The sequence below is a fragment of the Zalophus californianus genome, chromosome 16, assembly GCF_009762305.2.
Source record: "Zalophus californianus isolate mZalCal1 chromosome 16, mZalCal1.pri.v2, whole genome shotgun sequence".
Taxonomy (NCBI): domain Eukaryota; kingdom Metazoa; phylum Chordata; class Mammalia; order Carnivora; family Otariidae; genus Zalophus; species Zalophus californianus.
In genome coordinates, this window is record NC_045610.1 from 45,147,506 (window position 1) to 45,175,445 (window position 27,940).

Genomic DNA, 27,940 nt, shown 5'->3' on the forward strand with positions numbered 1-27,940 from the left:
CTAGATGGTGATTTTATGGGTTAGGGTTTTGAGGACTCATTACCTTTATAAAGGAATCAAAAATATATTTATTACACTCTACTGCCCTCTTGTGGCCAAATTTACGGCAGGCTAAATCAATACACAATTTTATTGATCAGTGGAAAAAAGCCCATCAATCACACCTTTGCATGAATTACTTAGAAATATCCACATTGTATGAAAGTCATGCAACTCCCTTAAGATACCTTAACAAAAGGTTTATGAAAGGTGTATAAAACACAAAGAAATCACTTCAGAAATGGATCAGTAACAGGAGATTCTGATAAATCCTACATCCATAAAAACATATATAGTCATTAAAAATTATATTGTTGAGTGTATTAAGAGGTTTGAAATATGTTAGGCAACAAACAAATTATAAAACATTATGAAAATAGAATCAAATTTTAAAATTTTAGAGTGTGTGAGTTGTTTTTGAGTGAATGTTTCTGTATTTTATGAAACAAATACTTTATTGTAAAATTAAGAAAAAACAGTAAGGAGGAAATGATAATTTATAGATCAAGAAAAAAGGTCACATATTTGAAGGTAAATAACCTTGGAAATAATGCTGTGCAACCAATGAAAATCCTCTACTTTCTACTGGGAAAGACATCAGCATAGTGAAAATCACCCCAAATCAGAATTACTATACAGTTAATGACATCATCATTCTGGTGAGTTACTTTTCTTAGAGTCCAATCTGCATTATCTAACATAAAAGAGTAGGACTGAGCTGTGAATCTGTTGCGAAGACTTTCTTTACCTGCACATTCACCATTTACCTTAATCACTAATAGAAGTGATGTTAGTATCACACTTAAAACACCACCAAGTGAGGGGCAGTCTACAAATAACTGACCAGTTCCCAACGTGCATATAGACACGTTATGCACCCAGGCGTATAAAGATAGTGGAAGCTTGAGGAACTGTCAGAGACCAGAGAAGACTATGGAAACTAAACAACTAAATGCAGTGTGAGATTGTGAATCACACCCTAGAACAGAAAGGACATAATGAAAAAATTAGTGAAACACAAATAAAATCTGTAGTTGTTAGTAGCAATGTAACCATGTTAACTTAGTTTGGGTAACTGTACTATGATTATTTGGGATATAACACCGAGGAAATTGGTGAAACATACAGGACCTCTCTGAACTATTTTTGCAAATCTTCCATAAACCTGAACTTATCTCAAAATTAAAAGTTTAAAAATTAGGGGCGACTGGGTGGCTCAATCGGCTAAGCGTCTACCTTCAGCTAAGCATCTGCCTTTAGCTCAGGTCATAATCCCAGGGTCCTGGGATCGAATTCCGCATCGGGCTCCCTGCTCAGCAGGCGAGTCTGCTTCTCCCTCTCCCGCTGTCCCTGCTCGTGTGCTCTCTCACTCGCTCACTTCCTCGCTCAAATAAATAAAATCCTTATAAAAAAAGTTTAAACATCAATTTTATTCTGTATTTTTTCCTGATTACTGTCACCATTATGAAATTAAAAATTACACATGGCCCACATTCTGTTTCTACTGGACAATGATGATCTAGTGAAGGTTTTAGGCTTTTTTTTTTTTCCTGAAGATTTTATTTATTTGACAGAAAGACAGCGAGAGAGAGGGAACACAAGCAGGGGGAGTGAGAGAGGGAGAAGCAGGCTTCCTGCCGAGCAGGGACCCCGATGCGGGGCCCGATCCCAGGACCTTGGGATCATGACCTGAGCCGGAGGCAGACGCTTAACAACTGAGCCACCTACCAGGCGTTAAATTTTTTTTTCTTTAAAGATTTTTATTTATTTATTTATTTATTTATTTGACAAAGAGAGAGAGAGCACAAGCAGGGGGAGCAGCAGGCAGAGGGAGAGGGAGAAGCAGGCTCCCCACTGAGCAGGGAGCCCGATATGGGGCTCAATCCCAGGGCCCAGGGATCATGACCTGAGCTGAAGGCAAATGATTAACTGACTGATCCACCAGGTGCCCTAAACTTTTTCTCTGTATCAGCACATCAGACGGTGATGAAATACTGTGTGATTATGTGATAAGCCTTCTCAACAGAGGTGCCCTTATTCTCCTGCCAGATTTGAAAATCACGGTAGTTGAGTCACGTACGATAACAGAGATAGTCCCACTTCATTCAGACTTTTCTAAAAATTGCAAATCTTACCAATAAGATTAAGTGATGAATTTTCTGCTTTTTCAAATGCAACTTGACTGTTTCCAACAACCAGTCCTACTTCAATCTGTATAGAAAGACAATAATTAGTAGTTAGCCTAATAGTGAACTTCTGGACTTCCCAAAGCAAGGCCAAAAATGAAGGGGGAAGTAAAGTCTCTTCAAGCAAAGCAAATCTTCCAAATTATCATCTAAGTTACATTTATTTTTGTCCTACCTTCTACTATTTCTATTTAATTTCAATGCATGTATCCTTTGATAATGCCTGACTTATTATTATTTGTGTGCAATAAATATCATCTGCATTCAACCAGGATTACGAGTACATACAAATTTCAAATTACTATTAAGTCTGCAAATAAGAAAGAGTACATAATATGAAAGAAAACACTGAGCAAGAGAATGGCTAGGAATGTTATATTAATCTGCACAACTCACATCACAGTGACTATTAGAAATAAAACATACCTTCTGTCTTTTACCTGTCGCGGGTTCTCCCTTCAGGATGCTAGGATCCATGGCTTCGATGTCCTTTACCAGCAAACCAAAAAGTTTTTCGTTGAAGCTAAACACAAGCTACGTAGAAAAGAGATAAGAGGAGAAAAATCACTTCCTGATATAATGGCTGGATTCTCACATCATCACCAGTGTTTTCCAAATGCAGGGAAGGCAGCTTTCTCCTGTACATCCCTCTCAACTCTGCTCCACAGGCAAACTACTCACACAGGCAATGAGAGGAAAAGGGAATTAACATTTATTGAGCATCTTCATGTGCCAAACACTCCAGGAGGTCCTATACTTAATGCTCATGAACTCTCTCGGAAACAGAGAGTCTTCCTCAGTTTTACTAGTAAGGGAGCTGAGACCCAGGGAGGGCCTAAGCAACAGAAGCCAGAGTCATAGTAAACGAGAGTGCGAGGACTCGAGCTGGGGTCCTGGGTCCACAACTCGAAGATTCATGCCTTTCCACCACCAATACAAATCCCTGCCATACAAGTGCACAGACAGCTTTTGAATGCAGACTCATTCACCAAGTGTTTACTGAGTGCCTTCTACAGCCAAGGCCCTCTTCTACCTGCTACAGTAACTACGGCAGGCAAAGCTGACTGCCAGTCCTGCCACTACTGAACACTACAAATGGGAATCAATACGAAGAACAGTGATTTGGGGTAAGATATTTATTTCTTCTCTGTATTATGGAGGATTTTTCTCTCATGGGTTTATAGACCTCTGCATGCTACTGGGTTTTAAATGATTACAAATACCAAAGCATCTTCTATTAAAGTAGTAATGCTAAAGGAAAAGGCAAAAACAGTGACGTTTAGGTAAGCAATTTGAGCATAATTATTCATCAAAAAGTGTCGGGATCCAGAGGGAATACAGCACAGCTCAAAAAGCAATGGACAGGGGGTCAACAAATGATCAGAGGACTGTCATCTTGGGGAGCCTCCCCGGACCCTCTAATCTCAAGCAGTACCACGCTGGGTCTCTAGTACACCATTTTACCTACATCAAAGTACTTAACAGTGCGTGGCAGTTCTTACTTTGTTTCTATCTTCCCCAACTAGGGAGTAAGCTCTGTAAGAATAGGAAATGTGTGTATTTTGTTCACTGCTGATCTGCTGGGACTAAAATAGTAGCTGAAATATACTAGGTTATCCAGTAAATATTTGTTTAATTAATTAACTGTTCAATTAACTAATGGGTTCTTGTCTCAGCTATGGCCCTGCTGTGTAGCCATTGGCACGTCATTTACCTTCTCTGAATTTAAAAACTACTCATTTGCAAAATGAGGAAGTTAGACAAGATAACCTCTGAGGAAAAAAAGACAACCTCTGAGGTTCATTCTAATTCTAATACTCTGAAAAATAAATAATAAGTGCACTATAACCTTTTTCTGTCTATCAGTGATTCAGTTTCACTTGTGAAAGCTTGATTATCATAATGTATGGATTATCCAGATCCCTGGTCTTGTTCTTCCAGATTTATGCCATTTCACTTAGATGAGAGAATCCAAAGAAGTGACACTCCTTTATTCCAAGAGCTAGTTCTTTCTACCACTTCTCTCCCTGACTGTTCCACACACTTACCCAGATAAGAGTCTGCAAGGACAGTCTAGGTAAGTCACTATCAGAATGCCATAAGCAGCGACTCACAAACTTTTTGGTCTCAGGATCCCTTTATATGCCTAAAAATTTTTGAGAATCCCTGAAGAGCCTTTGTTTAAATGGATTATATCCATTGGTATTCACCATAGTAAAAATTAGAACAAGAAACTTAAAAATGTATTTATTAATATAAAAATGACAATAAATTCACTGTGTGAACATAAATGACATATTTTTAATTTATAAAAAAAAAACCCACCAATTCCCAAAATAAAAAACATAAGTGGGAACTGTGGCACTGTCACATTTTTGCAAATCTCCTTAATGTCTTGCTTAATGGAAGAAAGCTGGACCCTCATGTCTGCTTTAACAGTCAGTGTGCTGATGAGCTAGCACACATCACAAAGTCTGCAAAACTCCACCGTACATTCATGAGGGAATAAGAGAAAAGAGACGTAACATCTTGGTATTACTATGAAAATAAGTTTGACTTCACAAACCCCCTGAAAGAGCCACAGGGACCCCCAGAAGTCTCTGGACCACACTTTGAGAACTACTGCTATGGAGCTATGAATGACAGGAGGAAAGAATTAGAATAATTAAGGAAAGTCACAAAAATGGAGACAAATATAATGGTGAGGTCAAAAGAGCAATGATTATTTATGCGTTCAAACAAGCAGCAATTTATGAACTCACACAGCTTTTTAAGTAAAATTTTAAAAGAACAGAATTTCTTCGTAGGAGGTTAACAATATATTAACTGAAGTCCAAAAAAAGGCAAGATCAGCAATATCACTTTTAAGGATAGAAAATCCGGGCTTCAGATGTTCCATGAAAAACCTGCAAATATATATACATATTTGTCTTAAGATTCTCAGGTTAGTTTATAACCAAAAGAGTTAAGAATTACTTTTCTACAGAAATATATCAGTAAATGATCCACAGACAAAACAAATGTCCCACAACAAGAAAAGTAAGAAATCTGAGACATATAAGTTTGCAGTCTTCCCAAATTTACAGGGTAAAGAGCTGCTGTAATTAAATATGACACTGTAACTTAAGAGCTACTTTAGAATTTTTCTGACTGGACTTAGAAGTTCAGTAAACACATCTCCATCACTTTTTATCACTCAACTGGATATATCAGTCCATATGTGAAGCTCCTTGCAATTTCTAAAAAGTAGAATTAATTTTGGACAACTACAGAGACTGGAACGCCCATTAAGTGGGAGGAATGAAAGAAAATTCAAAACCACCTGCTGTCCCACTGAGAATGCCTGGTTGTTGAACTGCTGAATGAATTCTGCTGCCATCTTGTCAGTATCGTAAGGGTTGGAGTCAATGCTCTTTTTCTGCAGGAAATCAATCTCAATGGTCATTGTGCCAATGCACTGTTTGGCCTTGTCAAATGTATATAAGGATACTAGGGGAAAAAAGAAGAAGCATTTTTAAAATCTCAAAGACACCAAATACTTACTGCATTTCGAGTAACTAGAAGTTGCACATAAATGAAGCCTAACAGAACTTGACCAAAAGGGGGCTTTCCATGGCTGTCACCGGAGGGACACACAGGCACAGATTAAAGAAAATAATAAAACCACTGGAGATTTTGCTCCCCTCTGAATTAATTAGGACATACTGACCAGCACTCTCCCTCTACCTTTACCCTCACCTGACACTTATGGGAAATCACAACCCTTCCCACACGGTCTCTACATCTTCCTCCTTCTCATTTAACAGAGGACAAAATGACAGCCTAGGAAGTGCCAGTGGAGTTGGCATAGCATGCTGCTTTCAAACAAGATTTTTGTTTGACACAAGCAAGAGCTAACGTGAGAAGTGTGTGGACTCTTTTGCCCTAGCAAGTTAGTATGTGTAGGACAAAAAAAAAAAAACTCGAGAAACAAAATTTACTAAGCGGGTTTGCTCCAGAGCAACTTAGAGTTTGACATTTCTTTTTTAATACTACAAAAATATTTACTGAGCACCACTATAGCCAGGAAGTAAGTACTCTCAAGAGTGGGTACTTCATGTACAACATGTAAAAGAAGGCAAGGACCATGTTTTTAACTCATCTTTATATGAACAGCATGTAACAGCAAAAAACCAAATCTCCATGCTAGTAACAAAGGAGGCAAGACAAAGGAACTTTGGAGTTGGAGTCTGTGTTTCAAAAGATTCTGTTAGGGGGCACCTGGGTGGCTCAGTCAGTTAAGCAGCTGCCTTCGGCTCAGGTCATGATCCAGCACCACATTGGGCTCCCTACTCAGTGGGGAGCTTGCTTCTCCTTCTCCTCCTGGCTTGTGCTCACTTGTGCTCACTCATGCTCTCTGCCACTATCTTTGTCTCTCTCTCTCAAATAAATAAAATCTTTAAAAAAAAGATTCTGTTAGTTAAGTACAAGAATCTAAGTAAATCATCTAGCTCTCTGTGCCTTTGTCACATCTGTAAAATAAGAAGATGGAACTACATAAACCTTCACGTTTCTTCCATACCTTAAATTCTGTTCTAAACTCACTTCTTATAGTCTAGCCAGTTGAGTTATGTCTGAAGATTTTCTATAAATTCTCTGAATGAAATTGCTTGTATAATCACATTTTAATATTTTGGTTTGCCACTGTAAAGGGGGACACATAAAGATAAACATTTTCAATAGAAAATTCACTGAAGATCAAAGAGTAAGTTCAAATCTCAGCTGAAAGTTTCAAAAGACTTTCCTGCCTCCACTTCTGGGTGTTTTGTTCTTTCTTAACATTTTCCAGAAAGTACAGGTTTACACATTAAGTAATTTTCATAAGCAAGAGAGCCTAATTGTTTCCTCATATAGTGAAGATAAGTACAGAATGAAATATTAATATAAAAATGAATAAGTTGGTTCAGCAATTCCATTTCCAGGTGTTTGTATCAAAAAGACTCCTGAACATTTATCTAAAAAGAGATCTATAGAGAGATTCCTTGCAGCATTATTTGTAACAGTTGAACATTGAAAAAACACTGATCAGTAGGGGAATGATGAAAAAAATGTGGCATATTCAGAATATGGGATACTCTACAGCAATTAAAATTAAAACTTGATGTATATTTAACTGTATAATTATAAATTAATTGTATGTATATGTATAATTTAGATGTATAAAATGTGTATAATTTAAATGTATAAAAGACGGATGGGCTATTAAAATATAATATTGAGTAAAAAACTGTGCTGTGGAAAGATTCATAAGTATGATACCATTCTGTGCATTAAAGACTCAAAACCAATTCTATAATGTCATGTGTATTTATGCATGTGTGTATTCACATATACACATACACCTATGTGTGTATATACATGTGTGTGTCATCTATATATCAAGAAATTTGAATATGTGTATTAAAATACCATTATTACTGACTATAGTTTTCAAATGTGCTTTAATTTGAGGTCAGTTTTCCTAACAGAAAAGACCAAGCTGTTACAATTACAAATCCTGCAGTCAGTACCATGGACAGCACCACTGTCAGTACCATGGTCAGCACCATGGTCAGCACCACTGTCAGTCCCAAACGGACAGAGGCCCTGAAGGTTTCATACAGGAGCAAAGAAGGGCTATAAGGTTGAGAATGTTTTCTTATTTTATGATTAATAGAAATTTAATGCCAAAGACTAATAAAAATTATTTTTATAAGCAAAGAATGTTATAGGCAGTGCTCTGAATAAAAAGACATCACAATGAAAGGCATACACTATAATGGTCAAAAATGTGTTAACTGGACATCAGTCCGTAATACTTAAATATGTAAATGATTCTTCTAGAAGATTCCTTCACACTCACTGACTTGACTAAAAAAAATTCTCACCTTACAGACAGAACTCCTGTTTCAGAATCTTTGAATTAGCGCTCCCCTTCATACCACACATCCTATCCGATCTGTGCCCACATTGCTACTTACACTGAACCAGCTTTCTTCCTTTATGGCCACATCATCCACATCACTCAGGCCCCCAAATTCTTCCTTGCCACAAGCTATATGCACCTTAGTCCCACCCAATCACTTAGTTTTATAATTTTGCTCATTACGTCTGTTTGATTCACTTAAAAAAATTTTATTTTTTTAAAGTAATCTCTACACCCAACATGGGGCTCAAACCCACAAGCCCAAGATCAAGAGTCACATGCTCTACTAACTGAGCCAGCAGGTGCCCGTTTGATTCGCCTTTTAAAGAACTGACTTTACAATCAAGACAACCATTTCTGGTAGCAGAAGAATGCTTTAAACATAATTTGTCACAAAACACATTTCTCAACTCATCAAGATTTATAATCTTGAATTTTCATACCTTTTCACGATAGAATTTATCTACATTAAAGGTTAAATTCAGGCAGTCTTAACTATATTTAGAAAAATAACTTTGAAGAAGAAACCTACACTACAAACACACCTATTTTCTCACTAGATTTAATAAGCATACATTTTTATTTCTGCCAATGTCTGTAAATAAGGAATCCTGGTTTCATGCACTGACCTACTTCACTCTGGTGCTGAACTCCTTCCCTGCCTCAGCTTCTCACCAGGCTTCAGGTGAGGGAGTTAGAGTTAAGGGAATCACTTATGTCAGTGTTTCCCAAAATGTGGCTGAGGAATCACTTAACAGGGAGTGTTAAAAACACAGATTCATGAATCAGACTTCGCAAGGAAAGGGTCTGGGAATCCTTTTTTTTTTTTTTAAACAAACTCTCCAGGTGTTTCTCCCAGGCAAGTGTGGAAAGCACTAATTATGCAACTCTCTCCACCAACTACCCAGATCTAAAGTAATTTCCTTTATTTTCATGCCCAATCAGAAAATTTTAGCCCTCATCCTATTTCCACAAAGGAAAAAAAAAAGCCACCTAAAGATAACCCCAATATTTAAGTTCCTTCTAACTAAAAAAAAAAAAAAAACCCACAAAAATTGAAAAAAATAACAACAAATTTACTATAAAAAGAAAACATAACGTATGTCAAAATACCAGAGCATTTCAGCTGATAAAGTGTCTTCCCCCCAAAAAATCAACCATGAACTAGAAAAAAATATATATAACACTTTAAACCGAATTAAATATCCTCAAACAAGTATGTAGACATAACAAAACATCTATAATCAGAAGATTAAAATGTAAGAACACAAATAGACAAAAGAATGCAATTAGAGTTTATGAAACTCAGGGAGGAAACTGAAGAAAAAGATAAAAATAATAAATTACAAAGTGCCCATGGGAGAGTAGATTCAAATTAATATTTAGTAAGAGGCAGTGAAAGAAGAGGAAAATAACCAGATTACAAAAATAAGATTAAAAAAAATTTTTTAAAGAACAAAGAGGGGGCTCCTGGGTGGCTCAGTTGGTTAAGCATCTGACTCTTGATTTTGGCTCAGGTCATGATCTCAGGGTCGTGAGATCGAAGCCGGGTCGGGCTCCATGCTCAGTGCAGAGCTGCTTGAAATTCTCTCTCTCCCTCTGCCCCTCCTCCTGGCTCATGCTCTCTATCTCTCTATAATAAACAAAACCTTTTTTTAAAAAAATCTTTAAAAAAAAAGTAGAAGGAGAAAGGGGGAAATAGAAAATGATCATGAAATGTCATACAGGCAACAGATGAAAGTCAAAGAATATCACTTAAAACTGACAGCACAGGGGTGCCTGGGGGGCTCAGTCGTTGAGCCTCTACCTTCAGCTCAGGTCATGGTCCCAGGGTCCTGGGATCAAGCCCCACATCGGGCTCCCTGCTCCGCGGGAAGCCTGCTTCTCCCTCTGCCACTCCCCCCGCTTGTGTTCCCTCTCTCGCTGTGTCCTTCTGTCATATAAAAAAATAAAATCTTAAAAAAAAAAAAGTCAGGGGCGCCTGGGTGGCTCAGTCGTTAAGCGTCTGCCTTTGGCTCGGGTCATGGTCCCAGGGCCCTGGGATCGAGCCCCACATCGGGCTCCCTGCTCCGCGGGAAGCCTGCTTCTCCCTCTCCCTCTCCCCCTGCTTGTGTTCCCTCTCTCGCTGTGTCTCTCTCTGTCAAATAAATAAATAAAATCTTAAAAAAAAAAAAATGACAGAACAGTTTCTGAAAAGGTCAAGTAAGGAAAAAAAGGAGGGGCCTAAGGGGACTATGAGACATATAAATGCAAAAGTAATTAAAACAAAAATATAAACACTCCTAAATACCAAAATAAAAATTCAAAAATAGCAAAGACAACATGCCAAAAAGAGAAACACAACTAAAATGTGAAATAACAGAAGTGAGATCAAATATATCAGTCATATCAATAACATGAACGGGCCTAACACACCTATTAGAAGATTTCAGATTGGCTCATAAAGCAAACCCCAATTCTGTACTGTATGCCACAGACACACCTAAAACACAGAGATAAGAAAGGCTAAAGTAAAGAGATGGGCAAAGAAATACTGAGAAATTAAAAACAGTAAGAAAGCAAGGTCTGTGATCCTGACATCAAAGTATAATTTACAACACATTAAACAAGATAAAGAAGCACACTTTATGATGCTAGTAGCCACAATTCACATTAAAAATATAACAGTTATGAATATCTACATACCAGATAACACAGAAACTACTATGTAAAATAAAACTACAGGAAATGCAAGGAAAAACAGGAAAACACTAAGATTTTAACACACCACTCCCAGTACAAAACAGGGCAAGTGGCCAACAATAAATAAGTAAGAATATAGAAGTTCTAAGCGGCATAATCAGTAAAGCAGAGCTTCCGGATATACAGCAAACACTACACCCTGATAACAGAGAATATACCTCCTTCTCAGGGCACATTCTGTGTGTATGTGTGTGTGTGTGTGTGTGTGTGTGCGCGCACGTGCACATGTGAGATGAAAACGCTTGAGATCTACCCTCTTTTCAAAATTTCGGTATACAATGCAATATTGTTAACAATAGTCATCATGCTGTACATTCGACCTCCAGAACTTATAACTGACACTTTGTACCCTTTGACCAAACAACTCCCCATCTTATGTTTTCTTCAAAAAGTTTTTTTTCCTTACTTGACCTTTTCAGAAACTGTTCTGTCATTTTTTTTTTTTAAGATTTTATTTATTTATTTGACAGAGAGAGACACAGCGAGAGAGGGAACACAAGCAGGGGGAGAGGGAGAGGGAGAAGCAGGCTTCCCGCGGAGCAGGAAGCCCAATGTGGGGCTCAATCCAAGGCAGACGCTTAACGACTGAGCCACCCAGGCGCCCCTTTTTTTTTTTAAGATTTTATTTTTTTATATGACAAAAAGATCACCGTCATGAAAGGAAAACAAAAAAGCTGAAGATTAGAGAAATGACTAAGTACAATACACAGTCCTGAACTGGATCCTAATACTGAAGGGGGAAAAGGGCTGTAAAGGAAATAACTGGGACAATTATCAAAACTGAATTATGGACTACAGATTAAAGTTTCAATGTTTAATTATATTAATGTTTCATTTCCTGAATTCAATTACTGTAAGAGCACATCTTTGTTCTCAGGAAATACATAATAAAGTATTAGATGTAAAGAGGAATGATATCTGCAACTTAATCTCAAGTGGTTCAGAAAAAAAATGTGTGTATGCAGGCATGTGTGTAGAGAGAGAATGAATTTTAAAAATATGATAATCGGTGAATCTGGGTAAAAGTAGTAATATAGGGATTCTCTTATTTTTGCAAACTTTTCATAAATAAGAAATTTTTTAGGTTTTAAAAGCAAGCAGAAAGGGGCGCCTGGGTGGCTCAGTCGATGGAGCATCCAACTCTTGATTTCAGCTTAGGTCATGATCTCAGGGTCACGGCATTGAGCCCTGGGTGGGGCTCTGAGCTCATAGAGGAGTCTGCCTGAAGATTCTCTCCCTTTGTCCCTCCCCCCACTCATGCACACTCTCTCAAATAAATCTTTAAAATATTTTTAAAAAAGAAAAGCAAGCAGAAAAAAACCTGACTTAATTATACTTGCTTCTTCTTTCCTTCTCCTGCTGTACCCATGAAATTGACAGGAAATTATCTGACAAGAAGATTCATACCCCATTTTCTCAATTTGCCACAGTGCCTAAGAGACAATGCCAGTTTTTGCTTATCAGCTTCTTGGCTTATGATCCACAAGTAGCCTAGTCTTTTTTTCCTCCTGAAGTCAGAAGCTGCTTTCCATGCCCTTCCCAAGTCAACTATGGTGACTTGATACACACTTCATTAAAAAAAGCACATTTGGGGTGCCTGGTGGCTCAGTTGGTTAAGCACTGGACACTTGGTTTTGGCTCAGGTCATGATCTCAGGGTCATGAGACTGAGCCCCACATCAGGCTCCCCACTCAGTGGGGAGTCCGCTTGAGGCTTTTCTCTCTCCTCCCTCTGCCCCTCTCCTGCTTGCATGCATGCATGTGCTTTTTCTAAAATAAATAAATAAATCTTCAAAATAAAAATTTTAAAAAAGTATAGCATTTGCTTAAATACTGCTACCCTTCCCTTAAATAATTTATCTTTCCAAACAAACACAGAAGAAAACACATCTCAGTATACAGTAAAATGGAATCACCAAGTAATACCAATTATTTCTCTTCAACATAAACTTTTTAAGATTTATTTATTTGAGAGAGAGAGAGAGCCCAAGTGGGAGGGGCAGAGGAAGAAAGAGAATCTCAAGCAAACTCCACACTGAGAGCAGAGCCCAAGGCAGGCTCGATCTCATGACCCAGAGATCACGACCTGAGCCGAAACCAAGAGCCAGACACTTAACCAACTGTGCCACCAAGGCGCCCCCAATACATCTTAGACTTTTAGAAGTTTTCCATAGCCATAATTTCCCAAAGTCCTATTCAACTTAAGTCTAGGCAAGTCAAATGATCACGAAGCTATTTTCCTTAACTCCTGAATTCTCCCCTTTCCTCACTATCCTCCACACTGACACCAGAATCTTTTTTTTTAAGATTTTATTTATTTGAGAGAGAGAGAATGAGAGATAGAGAGCACGAGAGGGAAGAGGGTCAGAGGGAGAAGCAGACTCCCTGCTGAGCAGGGAGCCTGATGTGGGACTCGATCCCGGGACTCCAGGATCATGACCTGAGCCGAAGGCAGTCGCTTAACCAACGGAGCCACCCAGGCACCCGACATCAGAATCTTTTCTAAAGTCAGGATTTTGATGGGCTCAATTCAGAAATTCTCAGGAGCTTTCAACTGTCTTTGAATAAAATCCAAACTTTCCAGTATATACTTTTAGGCCCTCCACTAACTGCATACTCCCATCATTTAATAGAACTCATTCAGGTAAATCCTTTCAATCACGCAAACATACTTCCTGAGCACTGCCTATGATTTGCTTGCTCCCATATGAATGCCTTTTATTGATATTATTTCTCATCTTAAGAGTCTTTCTTCCTTATCTCCACTATGTAATGCTTTCCCCCTACTTCATAATCATGCTCAAAACTCCAGTGCCTAAGAAGATTTCTCTGGCTGACTTTCCAGTCTCCAATCAATTCATTCACTCCTGTTCTATCTTAGCACTTTCACGCAGAGCTCCCAGTGGTAATATCTGTGCACTTATTTACCCTGTACACTTTTCTGTGAGCTATGAATAAGTGGATATTCTTTCCCCCATTAGGTTGCAATTTTCAGGCAGAATAGCAAGTCAAGAAGTAAATACCATAACTATTTACTTTTCCATTCTCATATATCTAACCAGTAACTTAAATAGGATCAATGTTTAATGGCCTGACAACCAGTAATAGAAAATTTTACAGATATCCACAACCATAAGAAACTCATAAAGAAAATCTGCATCAGGCAGCTAAAAAACATACCTACCTTCTATTTCTTGCCCAATAGAAAGTCCAGCCCATTTTCGCTGTAAAATAAAAGAAAAAAAAAAAACTTAAAATCAAATCAATCAAAATTAGAGAAATGAGGAAAAGAGGGATTTCTATGAATTTTTGTAACAGGAACACATTCAAAGATCAAAATGTGGTTTAATGTTGTGTGTTGAACTGTGTTCCACAAAAATACATGTTGCAGTCTCAGCCCCTGGCACATGGGAATACAACCGTATCTGGAAATAGGGTCTTTGCAGATGCAATCAAGGTAAGATGAGGTCATTATCAAATTAGGGTAGGCATAAGCCAATATGACCCCAGTGTGCTTACAAGAAGAAAAGAGACAGACACATGGGGAGAAAGTCATGTGATGGTGTTGGCAGAGACTGAAGTGACACATCTCCCAATCAAAGAACATCAAGGGTTGTTGGCAACACCAGAAGCTAAGCATGGAACAGATTTTTCTCTAAGGCCTTCGGACAGAGTATGGCCCTGTTGACACCTTGATTTCAGACTTCTAGACTCCCAAACTGTAAGAGAATAAATTTAAGCCACCCACTCTGTGGTACTTTGTACAGTGGCCCTAGGAAACATATTTATTTATTTATTTAGAGATTTTATTTATTTATTTGACAGAAAGAGAGCACAAGCAGGGGGAGGAGCAGGGAGAGGGAGAAGCAGGCTCCCACTGAGTAGACAGCCTGATGTGGGGCTTGATCCCAAGAACCTGGGATCACATCCTGAGCCAAAGGCAGCTGCTTAACTGACTGAGCCACCCAGGCATCCCTAGGAAACATACTTATATGCTATAGTTTATATCTGAACATCTAACTGAAAACATACAAAGCTTGCCTTTGTACAATAAAACTGGTATCATTGAGTAGGATGCTTCTTTGCACAGTATATTGCTCCTGAAGGCCTTCATAGTATCAGATAATATTTCGGTGTTCTAAATGTACTATGGTTACTTATATTGTTTGCTATAATATCTCAAAAAGAAAGACACTCAATTCATGAAAACTAAATTAAAGCTGGTCAACTAATCTAGCTTGAAACCCAAGCAGCGATTCCAATTGTTAGATGGTCCTGATTACTCTTTGTACTAGCCAAAGGATTTTCAGGCATTTGCAACTAGACTTTAGCTTCTCCCAGATCCAGACTGGTTACAACGGCAAGAATATATGGAGGCAGGCCAGACTGTGTTTAGGCAGGATTTTAGGACTGGCTTGGTATGGATTCAAAATTAGTCACTACTGATAACACTTCAAAGAACAGTGGGAAAAATAATTTTTGGCTGAAAATCCACATTTTGTCTACTCATCAAGCAGTGCGGATTTGCAGGTGGATGGTGAAGAGGCTGCACTGTGAATATGTGCAACACCTGCTTTCCCCTGTAGCTCTTTCAGCACAGGATGCTTCTCCCTCCTCTCTGCCCTTCATGCCCTCTTCTGTAATATCCCATCTCACTTCTGGCCAATGAGAAATTTAGCAGCATTATGGGTAAGTCCAGACTTTGGGTCACAAAGCAGCCACAATGAGGTTCTGTACTTCAATTCCAAAGACAGACCCAAAGGATGACAGTAATAGTATCTATCATATGGGGTTGTTTTGAGAATTAGTATATGTGCTGCCGAAGCGAGCACGGGTTGTTTTGAGAATTAAATGAGCTAATACATGCAAGAGTACCTAGAATAGTAGTCCTCATAATCAAGAGGCATCCAAATAGAGAAAAGGAGAATTGTGAGTAAAGATCTCCCATAATTTTTGAGGGCTTCAAGAGACCTTCAATAGATCCCTGAAGAGTGTTTGATCTCTTTCCTTCAACCTCCAGGGGAGTAAATCAATGCTTATTAGCATACCAGAAGGTAGGGGTTGCATTACATTGCTGAGGACTGTGGGATAAGTAGCACAAGTAAGATGATAAGGGAGTAAAGGATGCAGACTGGTACTTGCAGTGCTCCTCAAGTATGTATTGGGTGCCTGCAACAGTGCAAGGCAGTTTTCCCGCCACAGAATCCATCAACAGTCATAAATGTAATCATAATCCTTCTACTCTTTAGGAAGCCCAGCAAGTTACATTGTAATATGAGACAGCAACTATTCGTATCATATTCATTAGCGTGACATCATTGCACTTTAAAAAAAAATCACTATTGTTAGATGTCAATTTTATAAATTTATTTTTTAAGATTTTATTTTTTTATTTGACAGAGCGAGCGAGCACAAGCAGGGAAAGCAGCAGGCAGAGGGAGAGGGAGAAGCAGGCTCCCCACCGAGCAGGGAGTCTGATGCAGGACTTGATCCCAGGATCCTGGGATCATGACCTGAGCTGAAGGCAGACGCTCAACTGACTGAGCCACCCAGGAGCCCCTATAAATGTTATTTTTATATATTTTCTGTTACCCTATGAGTTAACATTAAAATAACTTGAGACTTTATCTGATAGCTAACTGATATTACCACAGAATTTTTTTAAAAATTAGGAAAAAAATCAAAGCAATAAAAGGCAAACATAGTAAAACTCATAATTAAGAATGTATCTTTAGGGGTGCTTTCCCTCTGTCCCACCTCCCTTTAAGAAAAAAAAGAATGTATCTTTAAATTCCTTATATAAATACCTAGATGTTTTTCTTCCACATGAATCAATTCAGTTCCAGGATGAGGTTTGCTTTATATGAATTGATTTTTCTAGGACTTTCAAGAATGGAAGAGAACAGGGGTGGCTGGGTGGCTCAGTCATTAAGCGTCTGCCTTCGGCTCAGGTCGTGATCCCGGGGTCCTGGGATCGAGCCCCGGATCGGGCTCCCTGCTCCGCGGGAAGCCTGCTTCTCCCTCTCCCACTCCCCCTGCTTGTGTTCCTTCTCTCGCTATCTCTCTCTGTCAAATAAATAAAATCTTAAAAAAAAAAAAGAATGGAAGAGAATAAATTAGCATCTAAGTTACCTGAGGTAAGCTGAACGCAATGCTCCCTGGAACCACCGACGGATGGGTCCTCAATGTAAATGTGTACCTGTGGTTGGGAGAGGTCCTCACAATCACATGCCTGAAAGACAGAAACATAGTTAGGGCTCCATGTCAAAGGAAATAAAAAACATCAATTCCACTGCATGTGTTCATTTCCAACAAATGATGCTTGATGAGTACCAGGTGGAAACATGGCAGAGTATTTGAGAGTCCTGAAGGAACAGAACCACAAATTTCATTTCTCAAAACTGTCAGCAATTCAAAATGTTCTCCAGGCATAACCTTGGGCCAAGCACATATCAAGGAAAATCAGGATCAAGTTCAAGAGAGTACATACCAGTCAAAATAGCAACACCATTACATTTCCAGTTTACATAAAACTGAAGACAATGATTTAGAGTCCTAGATATTAAGTAAAAATTAGATGAATTTCCTCTCCTGGGAATTATTTCACACCTTAAATAGAATAAAGGGAGGAGAACCAAAGATGGAAGAACCAGGATACAACAGTCCAAAAAAAGTTAGTTTTAGTACTATTCATTAAATCTCTGTAGGCTCTCACAATAGTTGAAACAGTAACAACCTATAAAATTAAAAAGATGGTAAAAATAAAAAATTGTCACAAAACACATCAGCTTTCATATAGATATCAATATTTATTATTTCAAAGTATTTTGTGCTAATTCATTCTGCTCAGAAGTTACCCATGATAGATAAAATATAGTCATCTCATGATAATCTCCTACAACGAGAAATTGCCATGGACTGTGTGTGTGATAAAAGCTTCAAACTCTATTTTGCAACAGCACTATCTGTTTTAAAATCGTCTTTTAGAGGGGCTCCTGGGTGACTTAGTCAGTTAAGCATCTGCCTTCGGCTCAGGTCATGAACCTGGGGTCCTGGGAGCAAGCCCCAAGTTGGGCTCCCTGCTCACCGGGAGTCTGCTTCTCCCTCTCCCTCTGCTCCTCCCCCTACTCATGTTCTCTCTCACTAGCTCACTCTCTCTCTCAAATAAATAAAAAAAATCTTTTTAAAATACTATTTTTAAAATGCTATGACTTTTGGGGCGCCTGGGTGGCTCAGTTGGTTAAGCGACTGCCTTCAGCTCAGGTCATGATCCTGGAGTCCTGGGATCGAGTCCCGCATCGGGCTCCCTGCTCAGCAGGGAGTCTGCTTCTCCCTCTGACCCTCTTCCCTCTTGTGCTCCCTATCTCTCATTCTCTCTCTCTCAAATAAATAAATAAAATCTTAAAAAAAAAGCTATGACTTTTTAAATATTAATGGTTAATGTTTCTATATACATCATTTTGTCACAACACATGTTCCTTATATCTGCTATATTTCAAGTAACTCCATCATGAGTATGGTGAACATTTGACAAATATAAGAGATTTCCATAAACAAATTCTTACACTGATTATCTATGTCCCAGTTTATACATAGAAAGTTCTGTGTTCAACTTAGTATCAAAGAATTTTTAGGACAAGAAACAATATTACTGCAATCATGTAGTACAGCCCCTTATTCTAAAGCTGAAAACTACAGATAATTAGTAATTCTAACTTTGTAAAACTCCTGGATTTTACAGTTTTTTGGTTTTTTTTTTAAGGCTCAGTTAAAATTCTGCCTTATTGTTCCTTATTTCCCCAGTCTGCCTTCTGGTGGGACGACTTTATCTCCTTACCTCTATCAGCCTCAGAAACATATGGGTGGCACTGAGCTTGGTAGTAGGGCTTTTAGAAATTCTGGCAGTGGGTGATGTGACTCGGTTAAAATAAATGACAACAAAACAATACTTATAAGTAAATACTTATACTTTGTTGTGCATCTTCCAATTTTCATGTCCTTTAGATTATCATAGTAATAGTTATCAAAATAGCTAATATTTATTGGGGCGCCTGGGTGGCTCAGTCAGTTAAGCAGCTGCCTTCAGCTCAGGTCATGATCTCAGGGTTCTGGGATCGAGCCCCGAGTCGGGCTCCCTGCTCAGGGTGGGTTTGCTTGTCCCTCTCCCTCTACCCACCCCTCACTTTTGCTCTCTCTCTCATATAAATAAATAAATAAAATCTTTAAAGAAATAGCTAATAATTATTGAGGACTTATTAATGTGCAAGGCACTGTTCTAAATGCTTTATTTATATAAGTCAATCTGCCGAACTACCCTGAGGAAGACATTATCATCATCCCCATTTCACAGATTAGGACATAGAGGCACAGAGATGGTAGATAAAACTTATCCATGGTCACCCAATTTGTAACTGACAGAGCCAAAATCCAAACTCAGACAATCTCACCACAGAACCAAAATCCTAATGACTATGCTATGTATGATTTATATAACCCGTATGTTTAGTTCTGCTAAGAAAGTTGATGAAAATAAAAGTTATACATAAAAAGCTATGTATGATTTTTAAAACCTATTAATCAAAGTTTAACATAGTAAAGACTAAAATACATAACTCTCATCTCTTCCATTTTCCAACTCAGCAAGAGGAATTAAAAAATTATTCTCAAGTTTCCTAAAATATAAGAGCTCCCTAGAAGTTTCTAAAATACCACTTGGCAGGTTAGGAGAAAACAAAGTTAGATACTCACTGGCCAGGCTGGAAATCCTTTTCATTCACAACTGCACAGTTGGTTAAAGATAATTCATCTGTAGGACATCTTGCAGCTTGCATACTCTATAAAAATCAATGATTAAGAAAATAAAATTAAGTCATCTTTTAAAAGATTTTTTTAAAATTTATTTATTCAAGAGAGAGCACAAGCAGGGGGAGCGGAGCAGGAGGCAGAGAGAGAGGGAGAAGTAGGCTCCCCGCTGAGCAGGGAGCCCGACGTGGGGTTCGATCCCAGGACCCTGGGATGATGACCTGAGCTGAAAGCAGATGCCCAACCAACTGAGCACCCAGACACCCCTAAGTCACCTTTTATAACCTTAAAGAATAGTTTATGCCTCCTGTCCTCTATTCCTCATCACCTGTAGTAAATACCTATTGTTTTTGATTCCCTGCATTCCTTCCTCTGTGGTAACAGCAAACCCTTCCTTTGGGAAACTGTTCCTTCCCCATTCCATATGCTTTCATGGGCCTGCCAATCACAGCACATGGGCAACCACAGATTCTATTTCATCCGTGGGATTTTATACAGACATGTACTAGAAGAAAGACACTCTTCCCCTACGTACAGAGGGAGAAACATCAGAATAATATCAGACCTATCCACAGATTCCTGGCAAGCCAGAAAGGCCTGGCAAGACATATTCAGGGTACTAAATGAGAAGAACATGCAGCCAAGAATACTTTATCCAGCAAGGCTTTCATTTAGAATGGATGGAGAGACGTAGAGCTTCCACGACCGGCAGAAACTGAAAGAATATGTTACTACTAAGCTGGCCCTGCAAGAAATATTAAGGGGGGTTCTATAAAAGGAGAAAGACCCCAAGAGTGATATACAACAGAAATTTACAGGGACAATCTATAAAAACAACGTCCTCACAGGAAACATGATGACAATTAATTCATATCTTTCAATAATCACTCTCAACGTGAACGGCCTAAATGCTCCCATGAAACGGCACAGGGTTGCAGACTGGATAAAAAGATGGGACCCATCCATACACTGCCTACAAGAGACTCATTTGGAACCTAAAGATACATCCAGACTGAAAGTGAAGGGATGGAGATCCATCTTCCATGCCAGCAGACCTCAAAAGAAAGCTGGGGTAGCAATTCTTATATCAGACAAATTAGATTTTAAACTAAAGTCTGTAATTAGAGACACAGAAGGACACTATATCATTCTTAAAGGGTCTATCCAACAAGAAGATCTAACAATTGTAAATATCTATGCCCCCAACATGGGAGCAGCCATCTACATAAGCCAACTGTGAACCAAAATAAAGGGTCATATTGATAACAATACATTAATTGTAGGAGACCTCAATACTCCACTCTCAGCAATGGACGATCATCTAAGCAGAAAATCAACAAGGAAACAAGAGCTTTGAATGATACACTGGATCAGATGGACCTCATAGGTATTTATAGAACATTCCACCCTAAAACAACAGAATACTCATTCTTCTCGAGCACACACGGAACTTTCTCCAGAATAGACCACATACTGGGTCACAAATCAGGTCTCAACCGATACCAAAAGATTGAGATTATTCCCTGCATATTCTCAGACCACAATGCTTTAAAACTGAAACTCAGTCACAAGAAAAAATTTGGCAGAAATTCAAACACTTGGAAGCTAAAGACCACTCTGCTCAAGAATGTTTGGGTCAACCAGGAAATCAAAGAACTTAAACAATTCATGGAAATCAATGAGAACGAAAACACATCGGTCCAAAACCTATGGGATACTGCAAAGGCGGTCCTAAGGGGGAAATACATAGCCATCCAAGCCTCACTCGAAAAAATAGAAAAATCCCGAATTCACCAACTAACTCTACACCTTAAAGAACTAGAGAAAAAGCAACAAACGATGCCTAAGCCACGCATAAGATAAATAAAATTAAAGCAGAGATCAATGAATTAGAAACCAGAAACACAGTAGATCAGATCAACGAAACTAGAAGCTGGTTCTTTGAAAGAATTAATAAGATCAATAAACCACTGGCCAGACTTATCCAAAAGAAAAGAGAAAGGACCCAAATTAATAAAATTATGAATGAAAGGGGAGAGATCACGACTAACACCAAGGAAATAGGAACAATTATTAGAAATTATTATCAACAACTATATGCCAATACACTGAGCAATCTGGATGAAATGGAGGCCTTCCTGGAAACCTATAAGCTGCCAAGACTGAAACAGGAAGAAACTGACAACCTGAATAGGCCAATAACCAGTAACAAGATTGAAGCAGTGATCAAAAACCTCCCCAAAAAACAAGAGTCCAGGGCCTAATGGATTCCCTGGGGAATTCTACCAAACATTCAAAGAAATAATACCTATTCTACTGAAGCTGTTTCAAAAAATAGAAACAGAAGGAAAACTTCCAAACTTATTCTATGAGGCCAGCATTACCTTAATCCCCAAACCAGGCAAAGACCCCATCAAAAAGGAGAATTTCAGACCGATATCCCTAATGAATATGGATTCCAAAATCCTCAACAAAATCCTAGCTAATAGGATCCAACAATACATTAAAAGGATCATCCACCACGACCAAGTGGGATTTATCCCCAGGATGCAAGGGTGGTTCAACATTTGCAAATCAGTGTGATAGAACACATTAATAAGAGGAGGGAGAAGAACCATACGGTCCTCTCAATTGATGCAGAAAAAGCATTTGACAAAATACAACATCCCTTCCTGATTAAAACTCTTCAGAGTATAGGGATAGAGGGAACATTCCTCAAGTTCATAAAATCCATCTATGAAACCCACGGAGAATATCACCCTCAATGGGGAAAAGCTGAGAGCCTTACCCTTAAGATCAGGAACACGTCAAGGATGCCCACTCTCGCCACTATTGTTCAACATAGTACTAGAAGTCCTAGCAACAGCAATCAGACAACAAAAAGAAATAAAAGGTATTCAAACTGGCAAAGAAGAAGTCAAACGCTCTCTTTTCGCAGACGACATGATACTTTATGTGGGAAACCCAAAAAACTCCACCCCCAAATTACTAGAACTCATACAGCAATTCAGTAATGTGGCAGGATACAAAATCAATGCACAGAAATCAGTTCCTTTTTAAAATTTTTTATTGTTATGTTAATCACCATACATTACATCATTAGTTTTTGATGTAGTGTTCCATGATTCATTGTTTGTGCATAACACCCAGCGCTCCATGCAGAACGTGCCCTCTTTAATACCCATCACCAGGCTAACCCATCCCCCCACCCCCTCCCCTCTAGAAACCTCAGTTTGTTTTTCAGAGTCCATCGTCTCTCATGGTTCGTCTCCCCCTCCGACTTAATCAGTTGCTTTCTTATACGCTAACAACGCAACTGTAGAAAGAAAAATTAGAGAAACGATCCCATTTACAATAGCACCAAAAACCGTAAGATACCTCGGAATAAACCTAACCAAAGAGGTAAAGGATCTATACACTAGGAACTACAGAACACTCATGACAGAAATTGAAGAAGACACAAAAAGATGGAAAAATATTCCATGCTCATGAATCGGAAGAATAAACATTGTTAAAATGTCTATGCTACCCAGAGCAATCTATACCTTCAATGCCATCCCGATCAAAATCCCAATGACATTTTTCAAAGTGCTGGAACAAACAATCCTAAAATTTGTATGGGATCATAAAAGACCCCAAATCGCCAAGGAAATGTTGAAAAAGAAAAACAAAGCTGGGGGCATCATGTTGCCCGATTTCAAGCTATATTACAAAGCTGTGATCACCAAGACAGCATGGTATTGGCACAAAAACAGACATACAGACCAATGGAACAGAACTGAGAACCCAGATATGGACCCTCAATTCTATGGTCAAATAACCTTTGACAAAGCAGAAAAAAACATGCAATGGAAAAAAGACAGTCTCTTCAATAAATGGTGCTGGGAAAATTGGACAGCCACATGCAGAAGAATGAAACTCGACCATTCTCTAACACCATTCACAAAGATAAACTCAAAGTGGATGAAAGACCTCAATGTGAGACAGGAATCCATCAAAATCCTAGAGGAGAACATAGGATGTTCTCTTTGACATCGACCACAGCAACTCCTTTCAAGATACATCTCCAAAAGCTAGTGAAACAAAAGCAAAAATGAACTTTTGGGACTTCATCAAGATAAAAAGCTTCTGCACAGCAAAGGAGACAGTCAACAAAACAAAGAGGCAACCCACAGAATGGGAGAAGATATTTGCAAATGACACTACAGATAAAGGGCTGGTATCCAAGATCTATAAAGAACTTCTCAATCTCAACACCCAAATAACAAATAATCAAGTCAAAAAGTGGGCAGAAGATATGAAAAGACACTTCTCTGAAGACGACATACAAATGGCTAACAGACACATGAAAAAATGTTCATCATCATTAGCCATCAGGGAAATTCAAATCAAAACCACATTGAGATACCACCTTATACCAGTTAGAATGGCAAAAATGGACAGGGAAGGAAACAACAAATGTTGGAGAGGTTGTGGAGAAAGGGGAACCCTCTTACACTGTTGGTGGGAATGCAAGTTGGTACAGCCACTTTGGGAAACAGTGTGGAGGTGCCTCAAAAATTTAAAAATAGAGCTACCCTATGACCCAGCAATTGCACTCCTGGGTATTTACCCCAAAGACACAGATGTAGTGAAAAGAAGGGTCATATGCACCCCAATGTTCATAGCAGCAATGTCCGCAATAGCCAAACTGGAAAGAGCCGAGATGCCCTTCAACAGATGAATGGATAAAGAAGATGTGGTCCATATGTACAATGGAATATTACTGAGCCATCAGAAAGGATGAATACCCAACTTTTACATCAACATGGATGGGACTGGAGGAGATGATGCTAATTGAAGTAAGTCAAGCAGAGAAAGTCAGTTATCCTATGGTTTCACTTATTTGTGGAACATAAGGAACAGCATGGAGGACACTAGGAGAAGGAAGGGAAAAATGGGGGGGGGAATCGGAGGGAGAGATGAACCATGCATGAGAGACTGTGAACTCGGACAAACAAACAGGGTTTTAGAGGGGAGGGGGGAGGGGGGATTGGTTAGCCCAGCGATGGGTATTAAGGAGGGCACATGCTGCATGGATCACTGGGTGTTACATGAAAACAATGGATCGTGGATCACCTCATCAAAAACTAAAGATGTACTGTATGGTGACTAACATAATAAAATTAAAAAAAAAAAAGAATCTCTAGATGAAATCATGCTGGATTTAATCTGGGCCCTAAATTCAATGACTAGTGTCTTCATTACAGAAAAGAGAGAGAGAATTGAGACACAGACACAGAGGAAAGACACACGGAAAAAGGCCAAATACAGAGATTGCAGTGGGGGGGGGGGGATGTTACCACCAGCCTAGGAACATCAAGATCCACCAGAAGGTGGAAGCTAACAGGAGAATTCTCCCCTAGACTTTGAGGAGGAAGGATGGCCCTGCTGACACCTTGTCTTTGGAATTCTAGTCTCCAGAACTGTGAGAGAATAAATTTCTATTGTTCTAATTCATTAAAAAAAAAAAAAGAAGAAGAAGGACACTCTTCCTTGCCTCACCACTGCATGGAGGACGACTTTCTGCTCTAAAAGAGAGTGAAACTATCATAGAGAAAGCAAAGGTAACAGAGACACAGACAAATAGACACCTTCAAATACAGATCTGACAACCAAGTTAAAGCCCTTGAGACAAGTACTGAACACTGGTTATGAACCAATAAATTCTTTTTTTCACTCAAGCTTATTTGATTTGGTTTTCCATCTTTTCTGAAGAAAAGAATTTTGACTCATTCAAATGCAATGAAGTAAATTCAGTAAGTTTAATAAAGTGTATCATGAAAAAATATTTTTATAAGAGATCCCAAGTGGCCTGAGCCACATCTCCTAAGGATTAAGAAAGACCATCTTCCAAATATCTCCAAACAAAGATAATTAGAGGGTATACTTTTTTCAAAGCAGCAATTAATCTTTTTGATCAACAGCTACTAGCAAAGCATTCCTTCATATAACGTACTTAACCAATAACCCTTCCACCATTCTCTAGGGTTTCCTAGTTAGTGAAATATAACCCTTGTAGTCATGGCATGTAGTTTATGACTAAAGTGCGCATTCTTTAAATCTCAAGCCAAAGCTGATTCTTCTTAAATTTGCCTTCCAAATACAAATGTATAAAGCAAAATAAATTACTTTTTGCTTTGCTTTTAACTAAAAGGCTAGTTTCAATACAGTTATCCCAGTTGTTTAGAGGAGTGGTCCCTAAAGTAGGCTATGTGCACCAGAAGGATTTGCAGATAATCCAAGTATCAAAATTAACTGCATTTAGAAAACAGACCTCTAAATAGGTATATCATAAAATATTAAGCCAAAATTTTTAAAGAATAATGAAGTAGCACTTTGCTCTTTGTATTTTTTAATAAAATAAAAATAAGAATGTTTTACATCTTCAGTTCATCCTTTTTAACACTTTTGTAAATGATTTATTACATAAATAATTAGTATGTCACTTATAAATAAATATGTATACATATTGGAGATACATGAACAAAACATGTTTAACTTATGGGATTCATAAAAGGTTTAGAAATCACTTATTTAGAACATGAGATGAATAAAGTCTGGGTCATAAGTTTGCTTTATGAATAAGACAGTATTTTTGCCCATGGTCAGTCTGACTAGCCATCTGACAAAAGTGTACCAAACTTTTTTAGTTTCCTGCCCATCCTGGGGTCTCTCTCATCTACAAGCTTCTTCCTTGTACATACTTCACTCTCCACTAATGCTAAGTCTCTTGCTTAGCTAACTCCTACTCATTTCAACAATTCTCAGCTCAGACATTACTTTTTCTACAAGACCTTTCTAGACCTTTCCCTCCCCACTAAACTGATGCAAGAAAGCACCTGACTGTATTTTTACTGTCTGTTTACATGTGTGCATGGCATAAAAGACAGTAAGCTTCTCAAGGACTCTGACTGTATCTTGCTTACATGTGTGGTTCCTCAGGACTAGTACAGAGCTTGGTACACAGTGAGTGCTCATCAAACATCTGCTAAATAAATAAACTTATGGATCAATACAAATCTAACTGCAGAATAAACAGTTCAAAGGACATGTACACAAAGGACATTTCAAGGTTACTTAGGAAGTGATATGAAGTGATTTAAATTACCTAATAGTTCAAAATTGCACAAAACTGATATAGTCAAAGTAATAAAAAAATTTACAAAATGCTTAGTTAACCTTTTCATTTATAAACTTGTTTAGTTGTCAAAGAGGTAGCGTCCTCACATTTATAATCTTACAGTTTCTGTGGCTCAGGAGCCTAGGCATGGCCCATCTGGGTTGTCTAAAGTCTCACAAGGCCATAATCAAGAAGTCAGCTGGACTGCACTCTCATCTGGAGGCTTGCTTCAATGATCACTAGGATTGTTAGCAGAATTTATTTCACTGCTATTGTGAGACTGAATGTCCAGGCTTCTTGCTGTAAAACATCCTCAGTTCCTTAAGAATATTCTCAATTCTTTGCTACATGGCATTCCCAATATAGCCACTTAGTTCATCAAGCCATCAAGGAAAGTCAGTAGGTTGAGTCCACTAGCAAGCTGGAGTGTTATGTAACATGATGTAATTATGGAAATGACACTGCACTGCCTTTCCCAAAATCTATTGGTTAGAAGCAAGCTGCATGTCCCATATACTCAAGTAGAAGGGATTACACAGAGGCACGAATAACTAGAGGCAGTGGTGACTGCGGGGGGAGGGGGGCGGGCGGGTATCACCGTCCAGTCTGTCTGACACAGGACATTATTTGTAATACTTTTCTACATCCTCAAAAAAAAAATTGCCAAAGAGGTAATGTCCTTCAAAAAAAAGTAAAAAACTCTGTAGAAGTCATCTGGCTAGCCAACCAAAAACAGATGCTATGAGCAAAAGGCCTCCCTACTGGAATCTAGAAGCATCTGTGTTTTTATGAAAGCCAAGCAGGGTATCTCATTTTCTCATCAAATTAAATTCAATATAAATTCCTATAAATAGTAGCTGTTTACTTACCACAGTAATGCCAAGGGAAAATTCCACAATTTTTCTAACATTGACCTTGCCTCTAGGAAACAATAATAAAAACTCAGCCACTACAGCCATGCAGCTATTATGAAATGAAAATACTACACTGATAGGCAATTTTAAATAGGTTCGGTTATCTGAGATCTAGAACATTTAACCATCTAAAGGCTGTAAAATATTTTCAC

General features: G+C 38.5%; 1 protein-coding gene across 4 annotated transcripts in view; it reads right to left on the minus strand.

The window, feature by feature from the left end:
- NSF (N-ethylmaleimide sensitive factor, vesicle fusing ATPase) overlaps nt 1-27,940 on the minus strand; it is a 157,631-nt gene that overhangs the window by 99,605 nt on the left and 30,086 nt on the right. For all 4 annotated transcript variants that reach the window (XM_027625135.2, XM_027625136.2, XM_027625137.2 and 1 more), the window contains exons 2-7: nt 19,659-19,744; nt 17,043-17,142; nt 14,095-14,134; nt 5,548-5,714; nt 2,652-2,759; nt 2,175-2,250 (exon numbers count right to left, since the gene is read on the minus strand). In XM_027625135.2, the coding sequence (XP_027480936.2) occupies nt 2,175-2,250; nt 2,652-2,759; nt 5,548-5,714; nt 14,095-14,134; nt 17,043-17,142; nt 19,659-19,744 (577 nt within the window). The remainder of the gene's footprint in view (nt 1-2,174; nt 2,251-2,651; nt 2,760-5,547; nt 5,715-14,094; nt 14,135-17,042; nt 17,143-19,658; nt 19,745-27,940) is intronic.